Here is a 25,447-nt window from a genome sequence, read left to right as displayed (position 1 = left end):
CAAAATCCATGTACCCTTAATGACACATTATGTATTAATTCAGCATATTTATGTGCCTATCATAAGATAAAACACAGCAATAATGCAACACACAGCAATAACTTAGGCACTTCTCCTAACATAAACTGACCTTCACTCATGACCTTCTATGCACACTTGAGAGCTGTTCACAAGATGTCCCTCTCTGGATAGTTAGAACTGTTTAGCATAAAGTAAAAGCACTGGGCAAAAACAAATCATGCAGTAATAATGGAATAGACTGACTATTTTTAATTTTGAGATAAAATAGATAGGATCACGTTAACTCCTGTACTGATAAATTCAAAGGGGAATCCTGATTGATTGGCTGGCAAAAGCATTTCCGAGGAACACTCCAAAGCACAAGATACATAGATTATTTTTTCCTTATGAGATGATCTCTGCAATTGAGATCGGGCCTCAGCAGAATAAGGTAGCATTTGGGGAGAAAGATGCAAGCCAGGAGACCAGCACCAGAGGCCAAAATGGAAAAGATCTCCACCGCCACCATGAACTTCCCCTTGCTGCTCAGGTAGGTGGGCACAAAGGAGATCCAAACGCTGCAAAACACCAACATGCTGAAGGTAATAAACTTGGCTTCGTTAAAACTGTCAGGCAACTTCCTTGCTAGGAAAGCCACCATAAAGCTAATGAGGGCCAGGAAACCCATGTAACCCAGGACTATATAAAACGTGGTGACTGAACCTTCGTTGCATTGCACTATGATCTCTCCAGCCAGGGAGTGGAAGTCCAATTTTGGGAATGGGGGAGCGGTCACTAACCACACAGCACAGATAATAACTTGAATCAGGGGGCAGATCAAGACAATGGAGTTTGTCAGTTGTTTCCCCAAGAGTTTTCTGGCCATGTTTCCTGGCTTGGTGGCCATGAAGGCCAGAACCACCATGACAGTTTTGGCCAAAATGGAAGAAACAGCAACAGAGAAGGTGATGCCAAAAGCAGCTTGTCGGAGAAGACAGGTGACCTTTGTGGGTCGGCCGATGAAGAGGAAGGAGCAGAGGAAGCAGAGCAGGAGGGAGACGAGGAGGACATAGGTGAGATCCCGGTTGTTGGCTTTGACGATCGGAGTGTCACAGTATTTAATGAAGATTGCCAGCACTAGAGATGTGATCAGAGAGAGGAAAAGAGCCAGAGAAGCTAAAACGAACCCAAATGTCTCTTGATAGGAAAGGAAGTGGATCTTCTTTGAGATACACTGGTCTTGGTTCTTGTTTGGGTATTGGTCATCTGGGCATGAGGCACAGTGAACTGCATCTGGAAAGAGCAACAGCTATTGAAGTATCTCAAACATGTAACAGATATCTGCAAAGTTTGAACAAACAAACAAATAAATCACTCTATATCCGTGTCTTCAGAATATGAAGTCTACCCTCAAAACATGCATTGGTACAGAGGTTCAGGGACAGGTTACAGGAGACACTATAATAATAATAATAAAAAAAGGCCATCTGGGAGCGGGACGGGCTATCAAGCCGCAAACATTGCAAGCAAGATTGACTACCTGCCCAGATCAGGTCTGCTATCAAATCAATCCATATCTGGTAACATGTGTCTGGTTTTTGTTTGTTGGGTTTTTTTAGTAAATTATACCTGGAAAGGGGAGCCAATGAGAATATGAGAGAAACACCAGCAGACAAGAGCTTAAGAAGAGCCATCCTAGATCAGTCCAAGGGTTCATGTTGTCTAGCAATATATTCACACAGTGGCCAACCATGATGCCCCCCCCTTTTTATATTCACAACAACCCTACGAGGTAGCTGAGATGTAGTGACTGGCCTGGGGTCTCCCAGTGACCTTCCAGGCAGAACATAGATGTAAACATGAATCTTCCCCTTCCTAGTGGGACACTAACCACATTGTCAATAGAAGAAGCACCTGTTTAGACTTCAGATCAGTGTGTGTGAATAGCGTAGCTGGAGTATAGTCCTCAGCAATAGTGCAGCTGTGTGTAGGGGTGTACGAAACCCCGCTTACCAGGCTCTGCCGGGTTCCACAGGTGGGGGGAGGCGCTCCATCCCTCCCCCCGAAATTCTCTCTGGCTGGCTCTGGAGATTCTGCAGAGCTGCCGGCCAGGGCCGCTGGCGGCCGGACATCCGGCCACTGGGCAGCCTGCAGGGACACAAATAGCGGCTGCCATAGCTGCCTCCATTTGCGTCCCTGTATTTTGCTGTGATAGGCTATGTAAATATTTATGTAGCCTATCATGGCAAAAAAAACCAAAAACCCCCACAGCGGACTCAAATGGCAGCGGCTACGGCAGCTGCCATTTGCGTTCCCTTTTTTTTTTTTTGCCGTTTTAGCCTACATAAATATTTATGTAGGCTATTACGGCAAAAAAAAAAGGAACACAAATGGCGTAATGGCTACCATTTGCGTTCCCTTTTTTTTTTGCCGTAATAGCCTATGTAAATATTTATGTAGGCTAAAACAGCAAAAACAAAGGGAATGCAAATGGCGGCCGCCGTAGCCGCTGCCATCATTTGCATTCCCTTAGTTAAGCCATGATAGGCTACGTAAATACTTATGTAGCCTATCACGGTTTCCTCAAGGATGCAGATGCAGCCGCCATTCGCAAGTCAGCATGGGTGGCAGTAGATAGGTGCTCCATTCTGGGCCCATTTCACAGGGTGGGGGGCGGGGGGGGTTTGTTCTGCCATGGATTTTGGGGGAATTCTCTGCCATGCCTAGTTGTGTGTGCCTGAGGGTGAGTGGAAGGAGCTCAGACAGTGATCCTTGGAAACTGGGTGGTTACAGGTATCCCCTAGACTTGCCAGTGCATTTTGGGGGCGGGGATGAAGCAAAATGTGTTGTGCTGCCCTTGGGTATTAATGTTGTTGTCGTCGTCATCGTCATCATCATCATTTGGTCAAGGATTCCTTCAGGGAACTATGAATACTTTGGAAAGAAGTAGAAACAGAGAGGCACACTAACTAAAATCTGTTTACATTCCTACAGAAAATTGCAGATTCTAAACCACATGGATGATCTGAGCCTCTCCCTATCCCACAATTGTCCCAGTCTGTCCTGCACTGTAATATTGCTTTCAAAGTTTTGGCTACCTGTCTGGTTAGAAAAGGTCCCTTCCGGACAATGGAGGCATTCGTAGCAGCAAACCGGCTTCCCTTCTGGAACTTTTTTCCAGTGCCCTGGAAAGCACCTCTCTGCACACCTGGCCACAGGAGGAATCGTCTAAAGAGGAAGAGAGGAATAGTTGAGTTTTTCAAGGACCTGGAGTTACACAATGGTTTTTCCCATTAACAATTAGGATCTTCAGCAGGAGTTTTTCCCCAGCTACAAGTGGAGATACCAGGAAATGAACCTGGGACCTTATGCGTGCAAAGAACATGCCCTGACACTGAGCCAAGGCCCTTCCCATAAAGGTAAAAGAAGATTCCAGTCCTCTTGGTGCTGAATAAAGGTGCTGAATAAATACGGACACGAGAAGCTGTGCTATACCAAGTCAGACTTTTGGCCCAGTGACATCAGAACTGTCTACACTGACTAGCAGACCTAGGGTTTCAGGCTGGGTTTTCTTCCCCAGCCCTACCTGGAAATGCTGGAAATTGAACCTGGGGCCTTATATACAAAGTATGTACAATACCACTGGGCAATGGCCCCTTTCTGGACTTGATACACCATAGGTCTCTTCTAGAAAGACACCTTATATTTTCAAGGGATAGAAATGCAGCATACTCTCATGCTCCCATGAGCTTAGAACATTCACTTCAAACCCACCTCTGTAGCCCACACAATCACATCTGCGTTAATGGTGAAGTCTTCACCTGGGGGAGCATCTGGATCCACCCGTCCAACGTGTGCAGGGGCAAAAGACTGATTTGGGAAGGAGATCCAGTTCACAATATCATAAGCAGACGATATCTCACCATTTTCAGTGAAAGATACTTCATCTCCAGCACTGTTATTAAACCGGACTTTCCTCAAAGGGGCAAGAATCTGAAATGAAAGAGATGCTTAGAAAATGGCACAACTAGTTGTTAGGGATGTCGCAAGAGTCTGTTTGTGGGCTTGAGCTTGGCGGATTCCTGCCTGTTTGGCCCGCCGGACGCCAGTCCGCGACCCCCTGCTCTTGCCTGACTGGGCGCACGCTGAGCCAGGCAAGCCTGGCAGCCCCTGCTCCTTGCCCAAGTGTTGCTCTTGGTGGCAGCGGTGGCAGGATGGGAGCAGAGAGGGAAGTGCCATTGGTACTTCCGTCTTAGTTCCCATCTTGCCGCCGCTGCCGAGAGCAACATGTCCCTGTCTGCTGGTGCTCGGCAGAGAGGGAAGCAGTTGCTCTTGGTGGCAGCGGCAGGAAGGGAACTAGGGATGGTCGAGAATTCTACCACAGACTCCAATGAGGCTGGATTCTTCAGAATCTGGCCCCCCGGAGTCCATGGCAGAATGGAAGACTTACCCCCACCTCTGCATGGAATCCTCTTTGGCCAGATCCTCCAGCTCCAGATTGCCAGCGATACAGCCACCATGCCGTATCCCTGGCTGAAGGGGATGGACTGCGGCCGCAAATGGCGTCCGGGACGCCATTTGCGGCTGTAAAGGCCTTCGGTTAAGGTAACTGCAGCCATAAATGGCTGCATTTACATTAAAAGAAGGCCTTTACGGCCGCAAATGGCCTCCTGGATGGCATTTGCAGCCATGCTTTTCATTAACGCGATAGGCTACACAAATATTTGTGTAGCCACTAGCCTATCACGTAAAATCAGGAACGTCCCTGTTCTCTGTTGTTCAGTGTAATGCCTAGGTAGGCTTCCTTACCATCCATTAGCTGTCAATCCAGCAAAGTTCTCAGAGGAGATTGAGGGGTTATCCACAGGCAGTCAGCCATCTCTCTTCCTGGTTTTATCTTTAGTGGCTTTAGATGGGTCTGCCTCCTCCTTGTCTCGAGCTGGGACTTTTCTCTCCCCCCAAGGACATCCTTGCCCCTGAGTAGACCCAGGGTGAAAAGGTCTTCTCTCAACCAGGTGGACACTCTGACAGTGACTCTAACTCACCCACAGGTGTTCTGGAGAGCCACGGGACAAGGAAGGAGAGTTGTGAACCAAGGCAGAGCTTACAGTGAGGTTGAAGGGGTTCTTTGGCACCTTTGGTGAGGCACCCCTGCGGTGGGACTCCTCAGGCTGTCCCCACATCTTCTGTGAGAGTGGGACTTGCTGTGGAATCCAAATACTCCCCCTTTGACAAAGAAGTCTCCCCTGAGCTCGAGTTGGCCAGGAGCTTGACACCCATTGGACACTAATGGGTGGGTATGAGGTGTTGGCTGTTGTGTATTTGCTACAGTACACTCTCACATATTTGGGTGTGGGCAGGAGGGACTGGGATCATACCAGCAAAGAGGACCTGCAGCTCGCTGGCAAGGGCGGGGGTGGGGGGGTCTTCCTGCTGCTTGTTTCTCCAGGCAAAGTGTGCTCATGTCATTAGGGAAGGGTACATCAAACCCTCCTTGATCCATAAAAGTCATGGGGTTCAAAGTGCATTTAAATGGATATTCAGGGTGTGTTTATTGAGTATTCAGTCTAGTATCAGCACTGGCCTCAGATCCCTTTGGTAATTACAGTGTCTTTTGTTTTCACCTCCTTTGGACACTTACGAATGACCAGGCAATTCATTCATATTATATGCATAAAGAGCTGAGGCCCTTGACTTTACGGAAGGTGATCTATACTGGATCAGACCGAAAGTCCATATAGTCTAGTATTCTGTTACACACAATGGCCAGCCAGCTGCCCACAGGACACCCACAAGCAAGACATGAGTGCAAGAGCACCCTCCCACCCACATTCCCCAGCAACTGGTGTACATAGGCATGCTGCCTCTGAAAATGGAGGTAGCATATAGCCATCTTTTTTGAAGGACTTCTTCAAAAGCCTTTTGGAAGTCCAGTTAAACAATGTCTACCAGATCACTGTCCTCCTCCCTCCTCCTTTTTCTTCTTCTTCTTGACGCTCTCAAAGAACCTCGAAGGTCAGCGAGACTTACTTCTGCAGAAGAAGCCATGTTGATTCTAAGCACAGTTGTTTAGGGCATCGAGAAATTTAACCTCTTGGTCATGCTTGGAACATGCATTTATCCAGTCAACGTGGGGGTAAATTTAAGATTCAGCCAAATTCCAGCACTGGCATGATTGATGCCCTTGCTTAATATCCACAGTCGTACGTAAATGCAGAATTATTATAGAGTACCTATAAGTCTCGTCTATTCCCTACTCACTTTGTCATGCTCTTAAGGATGGCCATGAAAGAATATCCATGGGCAATGGAGATTTATAATGGACTGATAGTCCTTCTACCAAATGTACTTTTACTTCCAGGATCTGAACTTCAAACACCCGACCAGGCACTTTTTCTACGATTTCCACATCTTAAGGAGAGCATTACCTGCCATGGCTGGATGTTCAGAAGCTTCTTCTCTTCCCCCACCAGTGCATGTTTGGATCCCAATATGTACACAGCATGTAATGCGTGTGCCACAAAATAGACGGCATTGTAGATGCTGTACATTTTACTGGTCATGCTCATTTCAAACTTGGAGAAAGGCAGGTCCTCTAGCTTCTCCTTCCCAGTACAGTTTCTCTCTCCCCATTTAGAGGTTTGCCCTAATTCAAGAATCTGACAGCCAAATGCCTTTTCCCACCAGTCACGGAGAAAGACGTCTCCTTGCGGTTGAAATGGATCTAAGGCCTGAAGAAAGTGCTTGAATTCTGGCACATCCTTTGTGTGGACTCTGAAGTGCAAAGCACCATGCAAAGGTTTTAGATGCTGCCGGCTGGAGTGAGATCCTGTCGCAGCAATATCCCAATGGGATGTTAGAATCCAAACCTTCTTAAATGGAGTCTTGTTTGTTTTTTCATGAGCAGCTAATAACCTTGTGAAATCTTCTATAACACTGGAGTATCCATAGATAATCATTATTTGGGGCTCAAACCAAGAACTAGGAATAGAGCTAATTCCTCCTTTCAGCAGACTCATCAAGGTAGGTGGCATAAGCAGTTTGGTGAAGGCCACGCAGATGTCATTCTGCTTGAGGATTGGTGTCAGCACCTGGATGAAATTTTCACCGTTGTCACTCTCAGGGGCAAAAAGTCCAATCCAGTTCCATTGGAAATGCAGGAGCAGCTGGACTAAGCCCACATACTGAGGAATTTCATTGGGATCAATTCGGTAGAAAGAAGGAAATACTGTTTTCTCCTTCTGAATATGTTCAAAGAAGCCATAACCGAGCTGAAGGAAAGAATGTCCAAGGGTAGGCATGTGTTAATCTGTTGCAGCAAAATCAATGAAGAGTGTGTGGCACTTAAAAGGCTAACACATTTGGTATGGCATAAGCTTCCATGGACTCCTAAAACCCACTCCGTCAGATGCATGAAGTGTTATCCTGAAGGAATACGTTAATTTAGGAAAAAATGGATTTCCAAATGTAAGCTGAAGGAAGCTCTTTTATGTTTTCAAGTCTCCTCACAGCGTGGATGTCATCCCAAAAGTCAGGACTGCCAAGGAGGTAACCTTGACACACAATTTCTAACCATTGCAATGAATAGTCTTTTGTGTGTATTTTCAAGAAATGTGACTTTTTGCAATCAACTTTGGGGATTTAGGGCACCTCCCCACTCCTGAACTACCTCGTCAGGTACATGGCTGAAACCATTCCCGTTTCTTGTATGAACGTGCACAGACACACGGAATGCAAAATCTGACACGAAGTGGGGGTTTAATCAGACACCCCCGAAGTGCCCTCACTCCTAACACCTTCTGTTTATATCTGAAGGCACATAGCTGAAACCAAAGCTATTTTGTTTGGAAATGTGCCCCAATATATAGAACACTGACAGGTTTGATACTGTAGGACTGGGGGCTTCCTCCGGCACCGAGGGGAGTGGCTCTGTCAGCATTGCAGCATGAACAACAAGATAAACTTGTGGGGTCCTGTTATTTTATTTATGTATTATCCTTTAAATCCACCCAACAACAACTGTTCTCTGGACAGCGTACAAACAATTAAAAGAATAAACACAATACAAAACAACAAACAACACAAGCTCTCTGGGTGGTTTTAATTTTTGTGAACTGCCCAGACGGCTTCAGCTATTGAGTGGTATAGAAAGGAAATAAATAAAATAAAGATAAAATAAAAAGGTTAAATATAAAAATAAAGCAAATAAAATAAAATAAAATAAATAACATAGTTAAGATATATGAAAACAGCCATAAAAACCAAGACTAACCTGTGAATGTTTAGGGTGTCACAAGACTCCTCATTGTGATCCTTTCCCTAATCCAAAACTTTTATTTATATAACAGACACAGTCTCAGCTAGGATTAGTCATGTAATATTGTTCTGAGATTCCTGGCTACCACCAAGGTTATCGTGTGGCAGTTTAGCCAAACACCATTTACCTCTGTCATCCAGAACTGAGGCAACACAATGAATAACTACTACACAGGGAAAACTACATAAGGAAAACAAGTTGAATCCCCTTACCTGTGGGATCTTCAGGACACCCATTAATGATGCTATCTGCCTTGAGGATCTGGAGTCGAGATATGCAATAATGGAGAGCAGTTTATCCTGCCTGTCACATTTGTAGTTTGGGACCGTTTGCCCCCGTGTGGACAGCAGAGACAGAGTGTTCATGGAGACCCTTCTTGCAATGTTACTGTGGTCACTAATGCGGAAGCCGAAGGTAACATTGGCTACCAGATTTGGATCCTTGTTGAGCTCGTTGACGGTGAAGGCCAAAGCCAGGAACTGCTGGTAGTTCTTGAGTATCCTCCTGCAACGAGAGTGATACTGGTGTTTGGGGAAGGATGGGGTTGGACTCCCAACAGGATTGCCCAAAAGGGGAGCGTCATGAAGGTCATCTGGTTCAACCCTCTTTGAACAAAGACAAAACCTTATTGTTGTTGTTGCTGTTGTCGTTGCCGTTGTTATTTATATAGCACCATCAATGCACATGGAACTGCACAAAATAACAAAACGACAAACCCCTGCCCCAAAGGTTCACCTCTTAATAAAGCCATCTTCAGTCTGTGAAGATGGCTGTAGGATGTGAAGATCTTCTGACTGTGGTCAGCCAAGATGCTTCCTGGGAGACGCACAAGAAGAAGAAGGCAAGAGCTCTCCTTCCTTCTTTCCCTCCTCTCTGCAACTCCTGTTCAGTGATAGACTGCCTCTAGCCATGGAATCTCTCTTTACTCATCATGGTTAATAACTGTCAATAGATTTGACCACCAGGAATTTGTCACCACCATATCTCCACACTTTCTTTGTAGGGAAGCAAGATTTTGCCCATGTGATTCAGAACTAATGATGAACAGGGCTGTAGCTCATTGAGAGAGCGCCGTCTTTCCATGCAGAAGGTCCCAGGTTCAGTTGCCATAATCTGGAATTGAAATTAACTTGGGGAGCAGCCTTTGCTAAGAACTCTTTCTACCTGAGACCCTGGGGAGAATCAAAACCCCTTACCTCCCCTCCCCAGAAACTCCAGTTCAGTGGTTGACTGACCATAAACATGGAGTATATTTAGCTATCATGCTTAACAAATTGTCCTGTCTTCCAGGAATTTGATCCTTTCTCAAGCAAACCTTACCTAGCCGCCTTAGATACATCTCCAAAATCTCTCCATAGTGAAGCAAGATTTTGCCCAAGTGATTCAGAATTATTGTGGTCAAGGGCTGTAGCCCTATGGTAGAGACCCAGCTTTGCATGTAGACAGTCCCAGGTTTAACACCCAGCATTGCCTGGTAGGGCTGGGAAAGAGTCCTGCCTGAAACCCTGGAGAGCCTTCAGAGCCTACATGCTATTGTTAACAGTGCACAGTCTCATCCCGCACCCCATTGCTGCAGAATGTCTGAATCACCACGAATTGGAAATGCTTTCCATAGTTCCCAACCTCAAGTCCCTTATTGTTGCTGGATTACAGCTCCCATTATCCCCAGCCACATTAGGAAAAGGATGATAGGGGTTGTAATCCAACAACAGCTGGGAATTCAAGGCTAGCAATCACTCAGATTAGGGCTTCTGTGGGAAGGGGCACATTTCCAAATTCTTAACATGCAACCAAAGTATTGGTTAGCTCGGCTTACCTTCTTTGCACCAAACAGCTTCCAGGGGCAGAACCGCTGTTCTCCCTATTAACAAGGATGTGGATTCATGAGGGCAACCCCCCCTGAGCTCCCCCACCTCCCCCAAGCTTGTTTCAGAAGATGACTGTGCAAAGCAAGCCTTTGCCCCCCAAATCTGGAAATAATTTGTGCCAAGCTCAGTTGCACGCAGATCACTCCCCAATGACATCGTTGGAAGCAGGGCAAGGCCTGACATCTCCTAGCAGCCTCTGTGATGACGAGTTGCCCAAGCTCCCCTCCAAGTTCCTGTCCTCTGCCTCGTAGACATGTATGCCCCTTTCCACATATCTCACCTCGCAGCATTCGAAGCAACAGTGGAGCTTGGTTCTGGGCGCTTACGGAGGAGGCGTTTCTTGTGCAATAACATTGCCCCGTTCACAGAATTTTGCAGGGGGGCACTGTAATTTCAGATTTGTAGCCCTCCCATATTTTCCCACCACCTCTTCCATCTTTTTATTCTACCAGAAAAAGAAATAAGTTAAGGAAGAAAAGGTGGAATAGCGGTATAATACCTTTGGATCAAGAGCACTAGGTGCTGTCTGTCCGGAAGCCCCTTTTTCAGCAAGCCAGGAAATTGCAAACATCAGCAACATCACTAATGCATACCCCTGGAAGGATTGCCCTAATCTTAAAGCAAAGCAGGTAAACTTCTATACCAGATCCGTCCTGTGTAAACTTACAAATAAGTAACCGATTTCAACCACGGGCCTTCCCTAAACTCTGCCATTGGTATGAAATATGCCTTGTCAAGTGGCAAATTCCCACCTACAATGAGGTCTCCTGGCCTGTAATAGTCTTCCTCAATTTGGAAAGGGCTGGTCAAGAGGCATGTGGTCCTCAGCATCCTCTGAGTGGTTGGAACCAGGATCCAAAGCAGCAGCAGCAGCCACCAAATCATCATCGGCGCTCCTCCTTGGCTTGGTCAACGACCAAAGAGAACCCGGACGAGAGCCTGCTACACAGACTCCAGCAGGGGAATTAGATCTGAGCAAGAAATGACCAGATGCCAAATGGTCAGACTCCACCCGAGCCCTACCTGGAAGGGCTCAGGGACTGTTTATATTAAGCATGTCTGGCTCTGAATGCCTTTGTTATTGATCTGGTGGATGGAAATCCACAGGGGATTCCAGAATAATTACTATCATTCTGAGAATTCCAGGTAGGGAAATTATCAGAGCCCTGTAGTGATGGCCTCCCTTCACCTTGGGGGGAAAAAACATAGAATCATAGAGGTGGAAGGGGCCTACAAGACCATCGGGTCCAAGCCCCTGCTCAGTGCAGGAAGCCTGATACCCAGGCGGTCTCCCATCCAAGAACTAACTAGGGCTGACCCTGCTTAGCTTCAGAGATCAGATGAGATTGGGTACATCCAGCCCTTGTTAGCATCACTCTTCGTATGTCCATGGGGTAGATAGTCTCAGAGATTTGAATTTAGTTGTCAAGTTATGGCCTTGGGACTATGTGGAGCTGAGCACCTAACTCAAAGGTGGAGTCCAATGTTGTGCTAAAGTTCGTTAGCTCATATGGATGGTTGGAGAAAGGAGAAGTTGAGTATGGCAGAGTGGGGCTCCATTATAATAATACAGGGATGAACAGCAGTGCCAGCTATGGGATTTTGAGGGCCCCTAGGCAAGACACCCACAACGGGCCTTCTCCATCAGTTAGCCTACTTTCTCACCATCATTATCACCAGGCGCAATTGCTCCCCATCCTCTTCCTCATCATTGCTACCACTAGGGATTTACGAATCCCTTACCTTGCCATCCACGGAGGGGGTCCACCAGGACAGGAGGCAATCCATTCCTCCCCCCCAGAATCCTTACCGGCCGGCTCCGCTCCGCATTGACTCCGCAGAGCCGCCAGCCAGCTCTGAAGCCCCAGTGATACGGCCGCCACTGGACTGACGTACTGCAGATGCAAATGGAGTCTGGCGTAGAGGATGCCATTTGCGCTCCTGCTCTTTGACGTGATAGGTTATGTAAATCTTTATGTAGCCTATCGCACGAAGGAACAAATACGCCATTTGTGTCCCTGTTTTTTCATGCAATAGGCTATGTAAAGATAGCCTATCATGTCAAAGAGCAGGGACGCAAATGGCATAGCAGATGCCATTTGCATCCGCAGTCTGTCAGTCCAGCCAGCGATATGGCAATGGCGGCCATATTGCTGGGGCTTCGAAGCTGGCAGCAGGCAGGATCTGGCCATGAGGACTTCACGAGGTAGGAGATCAAATCCTCCACGGACTTCGGGGGGCTGGATTGAATCCGGCCTCATTGGGGTCCGTGGAGGATTTCTCCGACATCCCTAGCTACCACTAGCTTGCTTGACAGGCAGAAAACCAGGGAGCAAGTGGGCAGAGGCATTTATTGCATGTCTTTCTCACCACCACCATTGCCTGGGCCAGAATGAGAGGCAGTTGAACAAGTCACTTGCAATGGTGAAGAGGAGAACATTTCCACAGGGCTCTTGTCAATGAGCCCCTGCTGGGGTGTGGACCCTTGGTATGTGCCCGTCCATACCTACCCTTGATGAACCCTGATGAACAATAGCACCATTCTTGGGTCATTCTGCATTGTCTGGATGAACAGAGGCTCTGGACTACTGCTCCATTAAACAATGCTCTGCAACCCTTGCACCAACCCTTGGTTGGTTGGTACATAGGAGGAGAACTGAGACACGTCAGTAGCTAAGATAATGTAGTATGAAACAGACTCATGGTGGCTTTTCTTTAAGACTTTATCACCTGCATTTTTCATTCACAAATGTGAAGTTGGTCTGTATGCTTGTGGTAAGGGGAGAAGGGATTTTACTGCCCAGGCTTGCTTGCCCTGTTCCTGAACGCTTATAGTGGCTTAACTCACATGGCTACTCTCTTTTTTCCTCGACTACCAGTGAATGTCATTCTCTCCAACCCAAATGAAAGTGGACAGAGAAAGCAGGAGCCAGTGAGGCTGGGCAATTGCCACTGTACGGTCCTGAGTCTTATTCTTCCCCATTTTGCAGAGAAAGAGTTTGTGCTGAAAGACCAAGGGAAATGAACAGAGACTATGCAGTGCAGTGAACAGAGACTATGGTAAGAACATAAGAACGTAAGAACATAAGGAGAGCCCTGCTGGATCAGATCAAGGGTCCATCTAGTTCAGCATTCTGTTCACACAGTGGCCAACCAGCTCTCGACCAGGAACCCACAAGCAGGGCATGAGCACAGCAGCGCCCTCTCACCCATGTTCCCCAGGAACTGGTGTACATAGGCTCACTGCCTCTGGTACTAGAGGGAGCACAGAGCCATCAAGACTAGTAGCCATTGATAGTTTTTTTCTCCCAGGAATTTATCCAATCCCCTTTTAAAGCCTTCCAAATTAGTGGCCATCACTACATCCTCCGGTAGTTTTAACTATGTGCTGTGTGAAGAAGCCCTTCCTTTTATCTGCCCTGAATCTCCCACCAGGCAGCTTCATGGGATGACCCTGCTGGGTTCTAGTATTTTGAGAGAGGGAGAAAAATGTCTCCCTATCCACATTCTCCACACCATGCATAATTTTGTAGACTTACAAAATTTTGCAGAAATTTTGCTTCCATACAGACAGCACCTGGAGCTACCAGTCAAAGGACAGCTATCTCACTTAATAAAATAAAGGTAGGTAAGCCCTACTCTTTTTCAAAAATAGACTTGATTATTTTTTTCAGATGCAATACTTCTCAGGAGAAAATCTCAGGAAGATGTGTAGGATAGTTGTGAACTAGAAATTTATTGATATATATATTTAAGGCCTACCAGCAGCATTGGCTCCCTCTGTTACTGGGATCAACATTCCTAATTATTACAGGGTTTTGCCCCTCTATTCTGCCTATGCACAAGGAATTAAAGGGACTGATAGATAGTTCTTGAGCAAGCATGTTGCATAGAGAAGCACACATCTCTGAATCTAGGTCTTGGGTTAACTACACAAACAGCACACTCTCTCTGTTCTAGACAAGGCCCGGGGCTGGAAATTTGAAGTCCAGAATGTTACTTGTTCTGCCTCAAATACTGTTTGTGATTGGCTCCAGCAAAACTCACAAGGTTTGAATAATTGGTATGGAATTGGTACACGGTTAAGGAATCGAGACACAAATATCCTCAAGCATGAACTAGTTTAACCTCAGACATGATCACAATTTAGCCTCATTTTTTTCCTTCACAGTAACGGAACTCTGGACTAGGGAAGTACACAAATTTTGTTTCAGTTTGCAAATGCTGCATTTGTAACCTGGAACACAATTGCAAATGGGAGCACATGCTCCCAGAAAATGTTCACAAATACCCAAATTTGCAATGCATTCACATCCACAAAATGCACACTTTTAAAAATGCAGAGCTTTAGACATGCACAATTTAGGGCACAATCCTATGGCTGTTAGACAGTGGCTAGATGGACATAGGATCCATGGTTCAGTTTTAGGGAACCAACCACAGAGACTACGCTCTGAGGTCAGTAGGGATGTACAAATCCCACTCACCAATCCGTTCCGGGGCGTCGCGGGGGGGGGGGGAGGCACTCCGTCGCTCCGTCCGGAATCCTCCCCAGCTGGCTCTGCTACGCCGGCCACCATTTGCGTGGCTGTCAAGCCGTGATAGGCTACGTAAGTATTTATGTAGCCTATCACGGCAAAAGGCAGCCATGCAAATGGCGGCCGCAGCAACCTGGCAGTAGCCAGGAGACCAGCCAGAGCGGCCGCCGCCGCATCCGCCACCACATCCACCACATCCGTCACCGCATCTGCCACGCTGCTGCCAGGTAAGCTCTGTCCTGGGGGGGTTCCGTGGGGTGGCGGGGGGGAGGCCGTTCTGCCACGGATTCTGGAGGGCCGGATTCTAGGGAATCCAGCCTCACTGGAGTCTGTGGCGGAATTCTCTGACATCCCTAGAGGTCAGTTCCTGGAAACCCATCTCCCTGCCCCCTCCCTTGCTGCCTCGTAGGCAGCGTGGTTCAGCCCCGGGCTCCACACTCAGAAAAGCAGCACAGAGTGGGGCAAAAGGGGGTGTTCCCAGGGGTGGGGAGGGGAGAGGAGTGTGGAAGTGTTGGCACGACACTTGCTATGCGTTGTTGGGCCTCCTCTCCCCATCTCCTGCTCTGCAGTTCCACAGCTAGACAGCTGAAATGCAAGGTGGCTGGAGTCTGGTGGAGAAGATCCCCACCGTGCTAGGCCCACCCTGCACTGGATCCCCATAGGACTTCTTCCTCCAAGTTGTGCATTTTAATGCTGTGCATTTTTTTAAAATGCAGTTTTAAAAACTCACACTTTTTGATATTCCCCTGTTCATGTTTTAATGTGGGGAAATTCTGCCTTTTAAAAATGCACACAGTCAGAAATGCACAACTTTAAAAATGCACAACTTCAAGTTGCACTTAAAAAAATGCACACTTTTAAATATTCCCATTTTCATGCTTTAATGTGGGAAAAGTGTATACTTTTTAACATGCACCACTTTAAAAATGTACAACTCAGGGTACTTCTATATGAAGCTTTTAGCCTGCAATCGCCCTGCCTCAAACACAGAATTTTACAGGGTGTCCAGATGTTGTTTTCATTTTCCATTTGTAACCCTTTTGTGTTTTCACACTCCTTCCAATAGTCCATCTAGGGCTGGACCTTGGATTCCACACTAGCCTTTGCCAGCCCCTTGGCAAAAAGCCACTAAAGACACACACATACAGACATATGCAGATTCCTTTGTTTGGTTCAGAAAACCCCACCTCAAATGCCATTAACACAGGCCATAAATCAGAAGGGAATGTAGTGGAACTGGTTAGATTTGTCCAAAATGGAAAGGCAGCTTAAAGGTGACTTAAGGAAGGGAGTGGATCAGTAGGAGAAGATGTTGATTACATGCAAAAGGTCCCAAGTTCATTCAACAGCATCTCCAGGTAGGTCTGGAAAAACCCTTTTCTAAAACCCAGGAGACCTTCTGTTCATCTATGTTGCACAAAATGCTAGTGTCGCCCCCTGGAGGCTAGTCCAATTTGCCCCAAAGAGGAGATTCAACTTCAGGCTGGGTCCAACTCGATTTTATTGTTTGCAAACAGTTCGACAGAGGAGCTCACGCTCAAAAGCAGAGTCGACCCTGGGCGACCCCCGCGCTACAGTTTTATCATTCCTTAGCTAGCGTGTCACTTTGATTGGTTGCTAGCAGTTTGCCTAGCTACCTTATCTTAGGGTTACTGTCTGCTCATTCCAGGCATGCGCAGCTCTTACAATACTACGTGCTGCTTAAGGCATATACAATGGCTTTTAGGTTACATTTTTGCTACATCTAGGCAGTACTTTTCTAGATGAACCACGTTCTGACTCAGGGTGCTCCTAATACTACTAATGAGAAGGCACTGTGCAGCTATTCCATCTTTTTCTCCTTAACACATTTTCTGCATTAAGGGAACAGAAGGAAGAACCAGTGGGAAAACACAGGAGGGCTACAAACGGAAGATGACAATGTCTGGACAAACCCTCTCCAAATTCTGTGAATGAAGAATCAAGGCAATTGCAGGATAAAAGCCTCATCCGGAAGGACCTTCAGCATAAGGCAGCTTCCTGATTTAAATCAGCCCTTTATTTAGAACATGAGGACTGGAATCTTACTTTCTTTTTGGAAGCTTGCTTGTAGAGAACATGCTTTGCATGCAGAAGGTCCCACATTCAATCCCCAGGATCTCCAGGTAGGACAGGAAAAACCCTGGACCGAAGCCCTGAAGAGTTGCTACCAACGAGTACAGCCAATGCTGTGCCATTTGATCAAGATCTCACTGTAAGGCTGCTTCCTCTGTTCCTAGAAAGGTCATTCCACTACTGCAAGCAGTGTCAGTCTGAAGACTACAATGTGCTTGTTAATCTATATCAGGAGTAAATAACCTTTTGGGGCCTATGGGCACATTTGACCATTTGAGAAACTGTCTTGGGCATGTTACAGAAAATGCTTTCTCTTAGAAGCAAACGGGATTCAGGCGGATGTCTGTTTATTGTTGCACAACCCCCACAGAACACCAAGGTGTGGTACAGTCAGAATGGCACTAGACTGGACCTCAAACAACAAGCATAAACATCTTTTATTTTTGTTGTTCAGTCATTCAGTCGTGTCCGACTCTTCGTGACCCCATGGACCATAGCACGCCAGACCTTCCTGTCCTGCGCTCTCTCCCGGAGTGTGCTGAAGTTCATATCCATTGCATCGGTGAGGCTATCTAGCCATCTCATCCTCTGCCGTCCCCTTCTCCTTTTGCCTTTGATCTTTCCCAGCATCAGGGTCTTTTCCAGGGAGTTTTCTCTTCACATTAGGTGGCCAAAATATTTGAGCTTCAGCTTCATTATCTGTCCTTCCAGTGAGCACTCAGGGTTGATTTCCTTTAGGATTGACTGATCTGACCTCCTTGCAGTCCAGGGGACTCATAAGAGTCTTCTCCAGCACCACAGTTTGAAAGCATCAATTCTTGGGCGCTCAGCCTTCCTTATAGTCCAGCTCTCACAGCCATACGTTGCTACTGGGAAAACCATAGCTTTGATTATACAGACCTTTGTCGGCAAGGTGATGTCTCTGCTTCTTACTATGCTGTCTAGGTTTGCCGTAGCTTTCCTCCCAAGGAGCAAGCGTCTTTTAATTTCATGGCTACAGTCACCGTCTGCGGTGATCTTGGAGCCCAAGAAAATAAAATCTGTCACTGCTTCCATTTCTTCCCCTTCTATATGCCAGGAAGTGATGGGGCCAGATGCCACGATCTTAGTTTTTTTTAATGTTGAGTTTAAACATCTTTTATACTCACATGTAAATATGACTTAACAAGGAGGAGAGGGTTGATTTATAACAACCTGATGGTTAAGCTCTGCTGAATGCGAGCATGAGTAGGAAAGCTTACAGCCAGCGCCCTTTGGCACCTTCACAATAACATTCCCTGATAAGGCAAAAGCAACAGTATGGGAAAATACTGAAAAGCCTGACTCAGCATAGAAGTCTGACCCAGCAGGATTCAAGTCTACTTGTCACGTAGGCACTTGTGCATATGAACGGGAAAATTCCCTCACAGGCACCATCACAAAATGGGCATGATGCAGATGAAAGCATCGGCCTGCAGCAACCTGCCATCTTAATTTCCTGAAGTCTCTGAGCTCCATGTGTGACCCAGAAGCATTCATAGGAAAAGAAGATGCGAGAAGCTAGAGGCACTCACTTTGCTTTGAAGCAGTCCCAGCTCCCAGTAACACACTTGGTAATTTATTTATTTTTAAAAATGGGAGGGGTTGGACACCTTGGTGGGTACCAAGAAAGATGTCTGAGGGTGCATGGGTGCCCACAGATGCCATTTTGCCTATCCCTCATCTTGTCATGCCTCCATCGGATTCCTCTGAGGACGAAGGGGAATGGCAGGTTCCAACCTGGGAGAAGGGACTAGCACAGAAGCAGTTTGAGCCCCGTCGCCACCTGTTGACCATCAAGGCCCTGCTGCAGTCCCTCCCTCCTTTGGATTCAGAGGGCGAAATCCTGCTGACCCCAGCAGAGCAAAGGTGGCTTCATGTGAAAGAACAGCAGAGGCGAGTCTGTCCATTTCAGATGGAGAGGCTCCCAGAAACCTTTTGCCAGCAGCTGCTCCAGGACATTGCAGTTAAAAGCAGGAAGCAGGCAGGGGCAATCCTGCTGGAGAACAATGTCCTGCCTACATGTCGGACCTCATCAGCCTTGCCTTAGACCCTGACCCTGGATCCCACCCTATACTCTTCAAATTCAAATTCCTGGCACTCGACTCTGGACTGCTAAAAGGACTTCTCTCTGCCTCGCTGACTCATTTCTGTTGAATTAGGGTTGTGCAAACTCACCTGAGTCCGCCCCATGACCCGCTCGGAGGATCCCTGCCTGCTGCTGGACCTGGCTCGGCTGGGAAGCAAGCTGTCTGCTGGTTCGCAGGAGCCTGGGGAGCTCCCCTCTCCCATCACCCAGAGCAACTGAGCCCCTCTCTGCTGAGCACTGGCACAGAGAGGCACAGTTGCTCTTTGCAGCAGGGTGGGAAGGCTTCCCATCACTTGCCCGACTCGGCATGTGCGGAGTCAGGCAAGAACAGGGGTTCGGGGACTGGCAGGGCCCCGCCAAGCTCAAGCCCCCAGACAGATGCTCACAACAACCCTATGTGGAATTGATAAACTCCCCAGCTCTGGGAGCCCCCCCCCCTCCTTTCCCAGCCTTGGTCAGGTTTATTACCCAGCTCATCAGTAAGCGATTTATTGCAGCCATTGCATACCAGCTGTGGCCAGCCAGCAAGCACTGATGGATCTGTATCAACCATTTCTAAATAGCTGTAGGGGATTCAAGTTGTTGTTGGGCAGGTTTTGCTTAAAAGCCTCTCTACAAAAATAAAATGTAAAAATGCAAGTCGCGAAAAAGAGGTACCATTACTTTCAGGTTCTATCTTCTATCCCCCCACCCCCCAGCCATCTAGTGGCCAATCACTACAGCAAGGTCAAAGATGCAGAACTGTGGTGGGGTGGGGGAATTCAAGGAAAGCAAAGATAAGAAATACATTTCTGGCAATTAAAATAAAACAAAAATATAATGCACATGGAAACTTAAGATTGTTGAAGTATTTTATTTGTCTTATGCTAGTCATAATGATTGCAACATATTAACTACACACTTGAAGAATAAGAATTTAGCGGCCATCCTATAGCCACCTCCCTGGGAGTAAACCAGATGGAACCCAATGGGATTTAAATCTGAGTAGACACATAAAGGACTGCATTGTTTTCCCTAATAAGTCTAGGGATGGACGAAAGTCCCTTACCTGGTCCCGCAGCTTTTTTCGGGGGTGGGGGGAGGCGCTCCGTTTCTCCCCCTGAAATTCTTGGCGGGTGGGGAGGCGCCCCGCCCCTCCCCGCTGAAATTCTGGCCGGGGGGGAAGTGCCCCATCCCTCCCCCGCCAAAGTTCTGGCCGGGGAGGAGTGCCCCGTCTCCTCGGCTGCGAAAGAAAAAAGTAAAGTTAAAAAAAAAAAGTGATAGGCTACGTAAAGATTTACGTAGCCTATCACGGCTAGATTTTCAAAGTCAGCTGTGATAGGCTACGTAAAAGTTTACGTAGCCTATCACGGCTGACTTTGAAAATCTAGCCGTGATAAGCTACGTAAAACTTTACATAGCCTATCACGTGTTTTGTTTTGTTTTTTTACTTTACTTGGAAATGGCAGCGGCAGCAGCCGGTCGGAAGACCGGCCGCTGCCACCTCTCCCACTGCCGCCACCAAACCACTGCCGAACCGCCACCGGGACCCGCCGCCGCGAGGGACATTTGCACGAGGTAAGTCCCATCCCAAGGGGGTGCGGGGGGGTGTCAGAGAATTTCCCCACCAATTTTGGGGGGCCGAATGCATTGGCATTCGGCCTCCCAGAGATTCATGGAGAAATTCTCCGACATCCCTACTAATAACATGTCTCTTCTCTCAACCTAATTATCCAGTTTTGACATGACAGCATACTCCTATATTTTACATTCCCAGTCCAATATTGGGGATGCCTGACATTTCCCATGATTTAGCATAATATATTCTTACTACCTCCCCACAAAAAAAAAAAATTCAAAGAGAGGAACTGAAAATCTTCAATAGCCCCAGAAAATCAGAAGAGAAAAATAGAAAACTTTGTGCAGAGTTCAATGATCTTACAATAGAATTGAGGATTGCAGTGGAATTCTCTGGAATCCCAGAGGATATGACTCAGTGACAGGAACCCTGAACCCTTAGGGGCTTGAGCATATAATGCAATGTTGTGTTGCAGGTGCCCTGTGCCATATATAATACTAATTCTCGATAGTGCATGAGCACAGTTTTAAAATAATTCAACAATTGCGGGATTTTAATGGGGAATAGAGTCCCATACAGACAACCATTTTAATTCTACTTCTAGTTGTAGAAAGGACACTGTTGTTTAACAACCAAATAACCCCCCCTCAATTTCTGCATAATTTTATTAGTATACTTGATGAGAAGTTTGATTAGCAGAGCATGTTCCAACGTCTTAGATTCCTTAATCTTTTTTCCTTGTTAAATGATCCCTGCTGTTGAGACTGGGCTGCAGAACAATAATGTAGCATTTGGGGAGAAAGATGCAACCTAGGAGACCAGCACAAGAGGCCAAGATGGAGAAGATCTCCACAGCCACCATGGACTTCCCCTTGGTGCTCAGGTAGGTGGGCACAAAGGAGATCCAAACACTGCAAAACACCAGCATGCTGAAGGTGATAAACTTGGCTTCATTAAAGCGGTTAGGCAATTTCCTTGCTAGGGAAGCCACCACAAAGCTAATGAGGGACAGGAAACCCATGTAACCCAGGACAATGTAAAACATGGTGACTGAGCCTTCATTACATTCTACTATGATCTCTCCATCCAAAGAATAGAAGTCCAAGTTTGGGAATGGGGGAGACATCGCCAGCCAGACAGCACACAGATCACAGTTTGGATGAGGGGACAAGCCAGGACAATGGAGTTTGTCAGTTGTCTTCCTAACAGTTTTCTTGCCATGTTTCCTGCCTTAGTGGCCATGAAGGCCAGAACCACTGTGACAGTTTTTGCCAAAATGGAAGAAACACTAACAGAGAAGATGATACCAGAAGCACTTTGTCGGAGAAGACAGGTAACCTTCATGGGTTGGCCAATGAACAGGAAGGAACAGAAGAAGCAGAGAAGGAGGGAGATGAGGAGGATGTAGGTGAGGTCTCGGTTGTTGGCTTTGATGATTGGTGTGTCACGGTGTTTAATGAATGTTGTCAGAATTAGAGATGTGATCAGAGAGAGGAAAAGAGCTAGAGAAACTAAAACAAACCCCAGAGTCTCTTGAAAGGAAAGGAAGTGGATATTTTTGGAGATACAGTAGTCTTGGTTCTTGTTTGGGTGTTGATCACCTGGGCATGGGTCACAGCGATCTGCATCTGAAATGAGCAATAGCTACAGAAGTATCTCAGACATGATGCAAATGTTCAGCCCGCACTGAATGAGCAAATAAATTAGGGATGTTAGAGAATTACGCCATGGATCCTAGGGGGGCCGAATTCCAGTGAATTCGGCCCCCCGGAATCCATAGTGGAACGGAGCAACCCACCCCACCACCCCGCGAAAGCCCCGCGAAACGGACCCTACCTGGCTGCGGCTGTGGCTGCAGCTGCAGCTGCAGCTGCAGCTTTGGCTCTGGCTCTGGTGGTGGTGGTGGCGGTGGCGGCTCCGGCTGCTGCCGGGCTGGTGTGAACGCAAATGGCGTCCTGAGTAGGGAACACCATTTGCGTACCTATGGTAGTCTGTGATAGGCTACGGAAATATTTACATAGCCTACCACGGCTAAAGCAGGGATGCAAATGGCGTAGGGGGAGCCATTTGCATCCCTGCTTTAGTGTGATAGGCTACGTAAATATTTATGTAGCCTATCACAGGCTACCATAGGGACACAAATGGTGTCCCCTACTCAGGACACCATTTGCGTCCACACCAGCCCGGCGGTGGCTGGAGGCCCCGCTGCGGGTTAGCTAACCGGCAGCTCCGCAGCCTGGCTGCAGAGTGGAGCTGGCTGGGCAGGATTCTGGGGGGGAGGGATGGAGTGCCTCCCCCCCACCGCAGATGTCCCTGGACGAAACCAGGTAAGTATTTCATACATCCTTACCTGTTATCAGTCTGGCTGCCGCATTTTGCACAAGCTGCAGCTTCCAAACCGTCTTCAAAAGCAGCCCCACATAGAGTGAGCACATTGCAGTAATCTAATTTAATGATCTGTCAGAGTTGATTGTTGTGCCATTAAAACTAGGGATGTCAGAGAATTCCGCAACGGATCTCGGTGAGGCTGAATGTCAGTGCATTTGGCCCCCTGAAATCCATCATGGAACGAAGCCCCCACCCCTCCAACCCACGCGGGATGAAGCCCTCGCCGCCCCCACCCCATGAAAGGCACGTGAAATGGAGCACTTACCTGCTCCCATCCACGCTGCTTTGAGAATGGCAGTAGGGATGTACAAAAGTCACTTACCTTTTCGCAGCTTGGCTTTGCAGTGCGGGGGAGGCGCTTCGCTTCTCCCCCCGAAGTTCAGGCGAGGGGGGGAGGCGCCCCGCCTCGCCTGGCCGAAATTCAGGCTGGGGGGGGAGGCTCCCCGCCTTGCCCGGCCCAAATTCAGGCCGGGGAGAAGTGCCCCGTCTCCCCAGCCGCGAAACAAAAAGTAAAAAAAAAAAAAGACCCCGTGATAGGCTACGTGACGATTTACGTAGACTATCACGGCTAGATTTCCAAAGTCAGCCGTGACAGGCTACGTAAATCGTCACGTAGCCTATCACGGGTGACTTTGGGGAAAGAAAAAAAGAAAAACCACGTGCGCAAATGGCGGCGCCCATGGGGTGCCGCCATTTGCGTTCCTTATTTTGGCACGTCTAGTCTATGTAAAGATTTACGTAGACTACGGCGAAAATAAGGGCAATGCAAATAGCGTGCCCTTATTTTTGCCGTAGTCTACGTAAATCTTTACGTAGACTAGACGTGCCAAAATAAGGAACGCAAATGGCGGCGCCCCATGGGCGCCGCCATTTGCGTACACGCTTTTTTTTTTCCCCCATAGTCACCCGTGATAGGCTACGTGACGATTTACGTAGCCTATCACGGCTGACTTTGGAAATCTAGCCGTGATAGGCTACGTAGATCGTTACATAGCCTATCACGGGTGTTTTTGTGGTTTTTTTTACTTTAGTTGTGTGTTTTTTTGCAATGGCGGTGGCGGCAGCCAGTCGGGAGACCGGCCGCTGCCCCAGCCCACGACGAAACGCCGCCTGGACCCGCCGCCGAGAGGGACATTCGCCGAAGGTAAGTCCCGTCCCGGGGGGGCGGGGGGACGGCGGAGAATTTCCCAAACAACTTCGGGGGGCCGAATGCGTCGGCGCTCGGCCTCCCGAAGATTCGAGGAGAAATTCTCCGCCATCCCTAAATGGCGGCCGTCCTGCAGCCGCCATTTGCTTCCTCCTCTTCATAGCCATGTTAGGCTACGTAAATACTTACGTAGCCTATCACGGCTAACGCAGGGACGCCATTTGCATCTCTGCGGAGGCCGTGATAGGCTACTTAAGTATTTACGTAGCCTATCACGGTGGGGGGGGAACCCCAGAGTACATAAATGACAGCAGCTATGACAGCCGCCATTTGCGTCCCTGCAGGGCCGCCCAGAGGCCAGATGTCTGGCTGCGGGCAGCCGGAGCCAGCCGGTGGCTCTGCAGCTTGGCCCCGGAGCGGAGCCGGCCGGGCAGGATTCTGGGGGGGGGGACAGAGCGCCTCCCCCTCCATCGAGGATTCCGGAGAGAGGGACGGAGCACCTTCCCCCCACCGTGGATGCCCCTGCACTGAGCCAGGTAAGGGATTTGTACATCCCTAATTAAAACAGCCACGAGATGGCGCAGTTTCATTGATCTCTGTGGAACCTTGACATTAAAAACTTCCCCTCTCAGCAATCGCATGGAAGCTGCCTGGGAGCCCGCTATGAACGCGGGAAGGCACTACCACGGGAGGACTGCGGGTTTTTCTTTAGTGTAAAGACAGCCTAATCATGGGGAGTGATAGCTCCACTCCACTCTGTGCTGGTCAGACCTCACCTTGAATACTGTGCCTAGTTGTGAACACCACACTTTAAGAAGGATTCATATAAATTAGAACAAGTTCAGGAAAGGGCAACACAGATGGTCAGGGGGCGAAAAACTATGTCCTACGAGGAAAGATTAAAAGGCTGGGTATGTTTAGCCTTGAGAAGAGAAGACTGGGGGGATATGATAGCACTTTTCAAGTACCTAAAGGATTACTGCACAGACGAGGGCCGCAACCTGTTCGCTATCATGCAAGAATGTAGGACAGGAAATAACAGGTGTATGTTACAGGGAGGCAGATTTAGCTGAACATCAGGAAAAACTTCTTAAGAGTCCGAGCAGTCAGACAATGGAACCAGCTGCCTAGGGAGCTGGTGGGTCCTCCATCACTGGAGGTATTTGAGCAGAGACTGGAAAGCCATCTGCTAGGAATCCTTTAAACCAGATTTCTGCACTGAGCAGGGGCTGAGCTTGTTGGATTAAATGCCCCTTTTCAGCTGTATGGTTCTATGGCTCTAAGAAGGCGGGGCGCTCTCCTCTGACTCTGAATTGCAAGAGGGGAGAATCCCCGGCCCCCTGGCTCTCCTTATGTGTGAACGCCAGTCACGACGTTGCGTAAACGAGACGCTCTCAATCATTCTTCTTGGTGAACGTGGTCCGCATGAA

At 47.8% G+C, this 25,447-nt stretch overlaps 1 protein-coding gene across 1 annotated transcript; it reads right to left on the bottom strand.

Annotated features, from left to right (window-relative positions):
- Positions 1-394: 394 nt before the first annotated feature.
- Positions 395-10,539, bottom strand: LOC146333675 (vomeronasal type-2 receptor 26-like). The gene is made up of 6 exons (XM_084825696.1): positions 10,466-10,539; positions 8,530-8,821; positions 6,429-7,271; positions 3,775-3,993; positions 3,099-3,228; positions 395-1,293 (listed from the first exon to the last, which is right to left on the bottom strand). The coding sequence occupies exons 1-6, from the start codon at positions 10,537-10,539 to the stop codon at positions 395-397; spliced, it is 2,457 nt and encodes an 818-aa protein (XP_084681822.1).
- Positions 10,540-25,447: the final 14,908 nt, after the last annotated feature.

Source organism: Heloderma suspectum, chromosome Z (assembly GCF_057233095.1).
Source record: "Heloderma suspectum isolate Gila_16-S chromosome Z, 16-S_ref, whole genome shotgun sequence".
NCBI classification, from domain to species: domain Eukaryota; kingdom Metazoa; phylum Chordata; class Lepidosauria; order Squamata; family Helodermatidae; genus Heloderma; species Heloderma suspectum.
The sequence above is the reverse complement of the archived record's forward strand: the minus strand, read 5'-3'. Positions and strand labels throughout refer to the sequence as shown.

Coding starts and splice junctions, on each gene's coding strand:
- LOC146333675 (XM_084825696.1), bottom strand. CDS start 10,539: ATGTTATTGCACAAGAAACGCCTCCTCCGTAAGCGCCCAGAACCAAGC. Junction 8,822..10,465: donor GTTGCTTCGAATGCTGCGAG/GTGAGATATGTG, acceptor CTCTCGTTGCAG/GAGGATACTCAAGAACTACC. Junction 3,229..3,774: donor TGATTGTGTGGGCTACAGAG/GTGGGTTTGAAG, acceptor CTTCCTCTTTAG/ACGATTCCTCCTGTGGCCAG.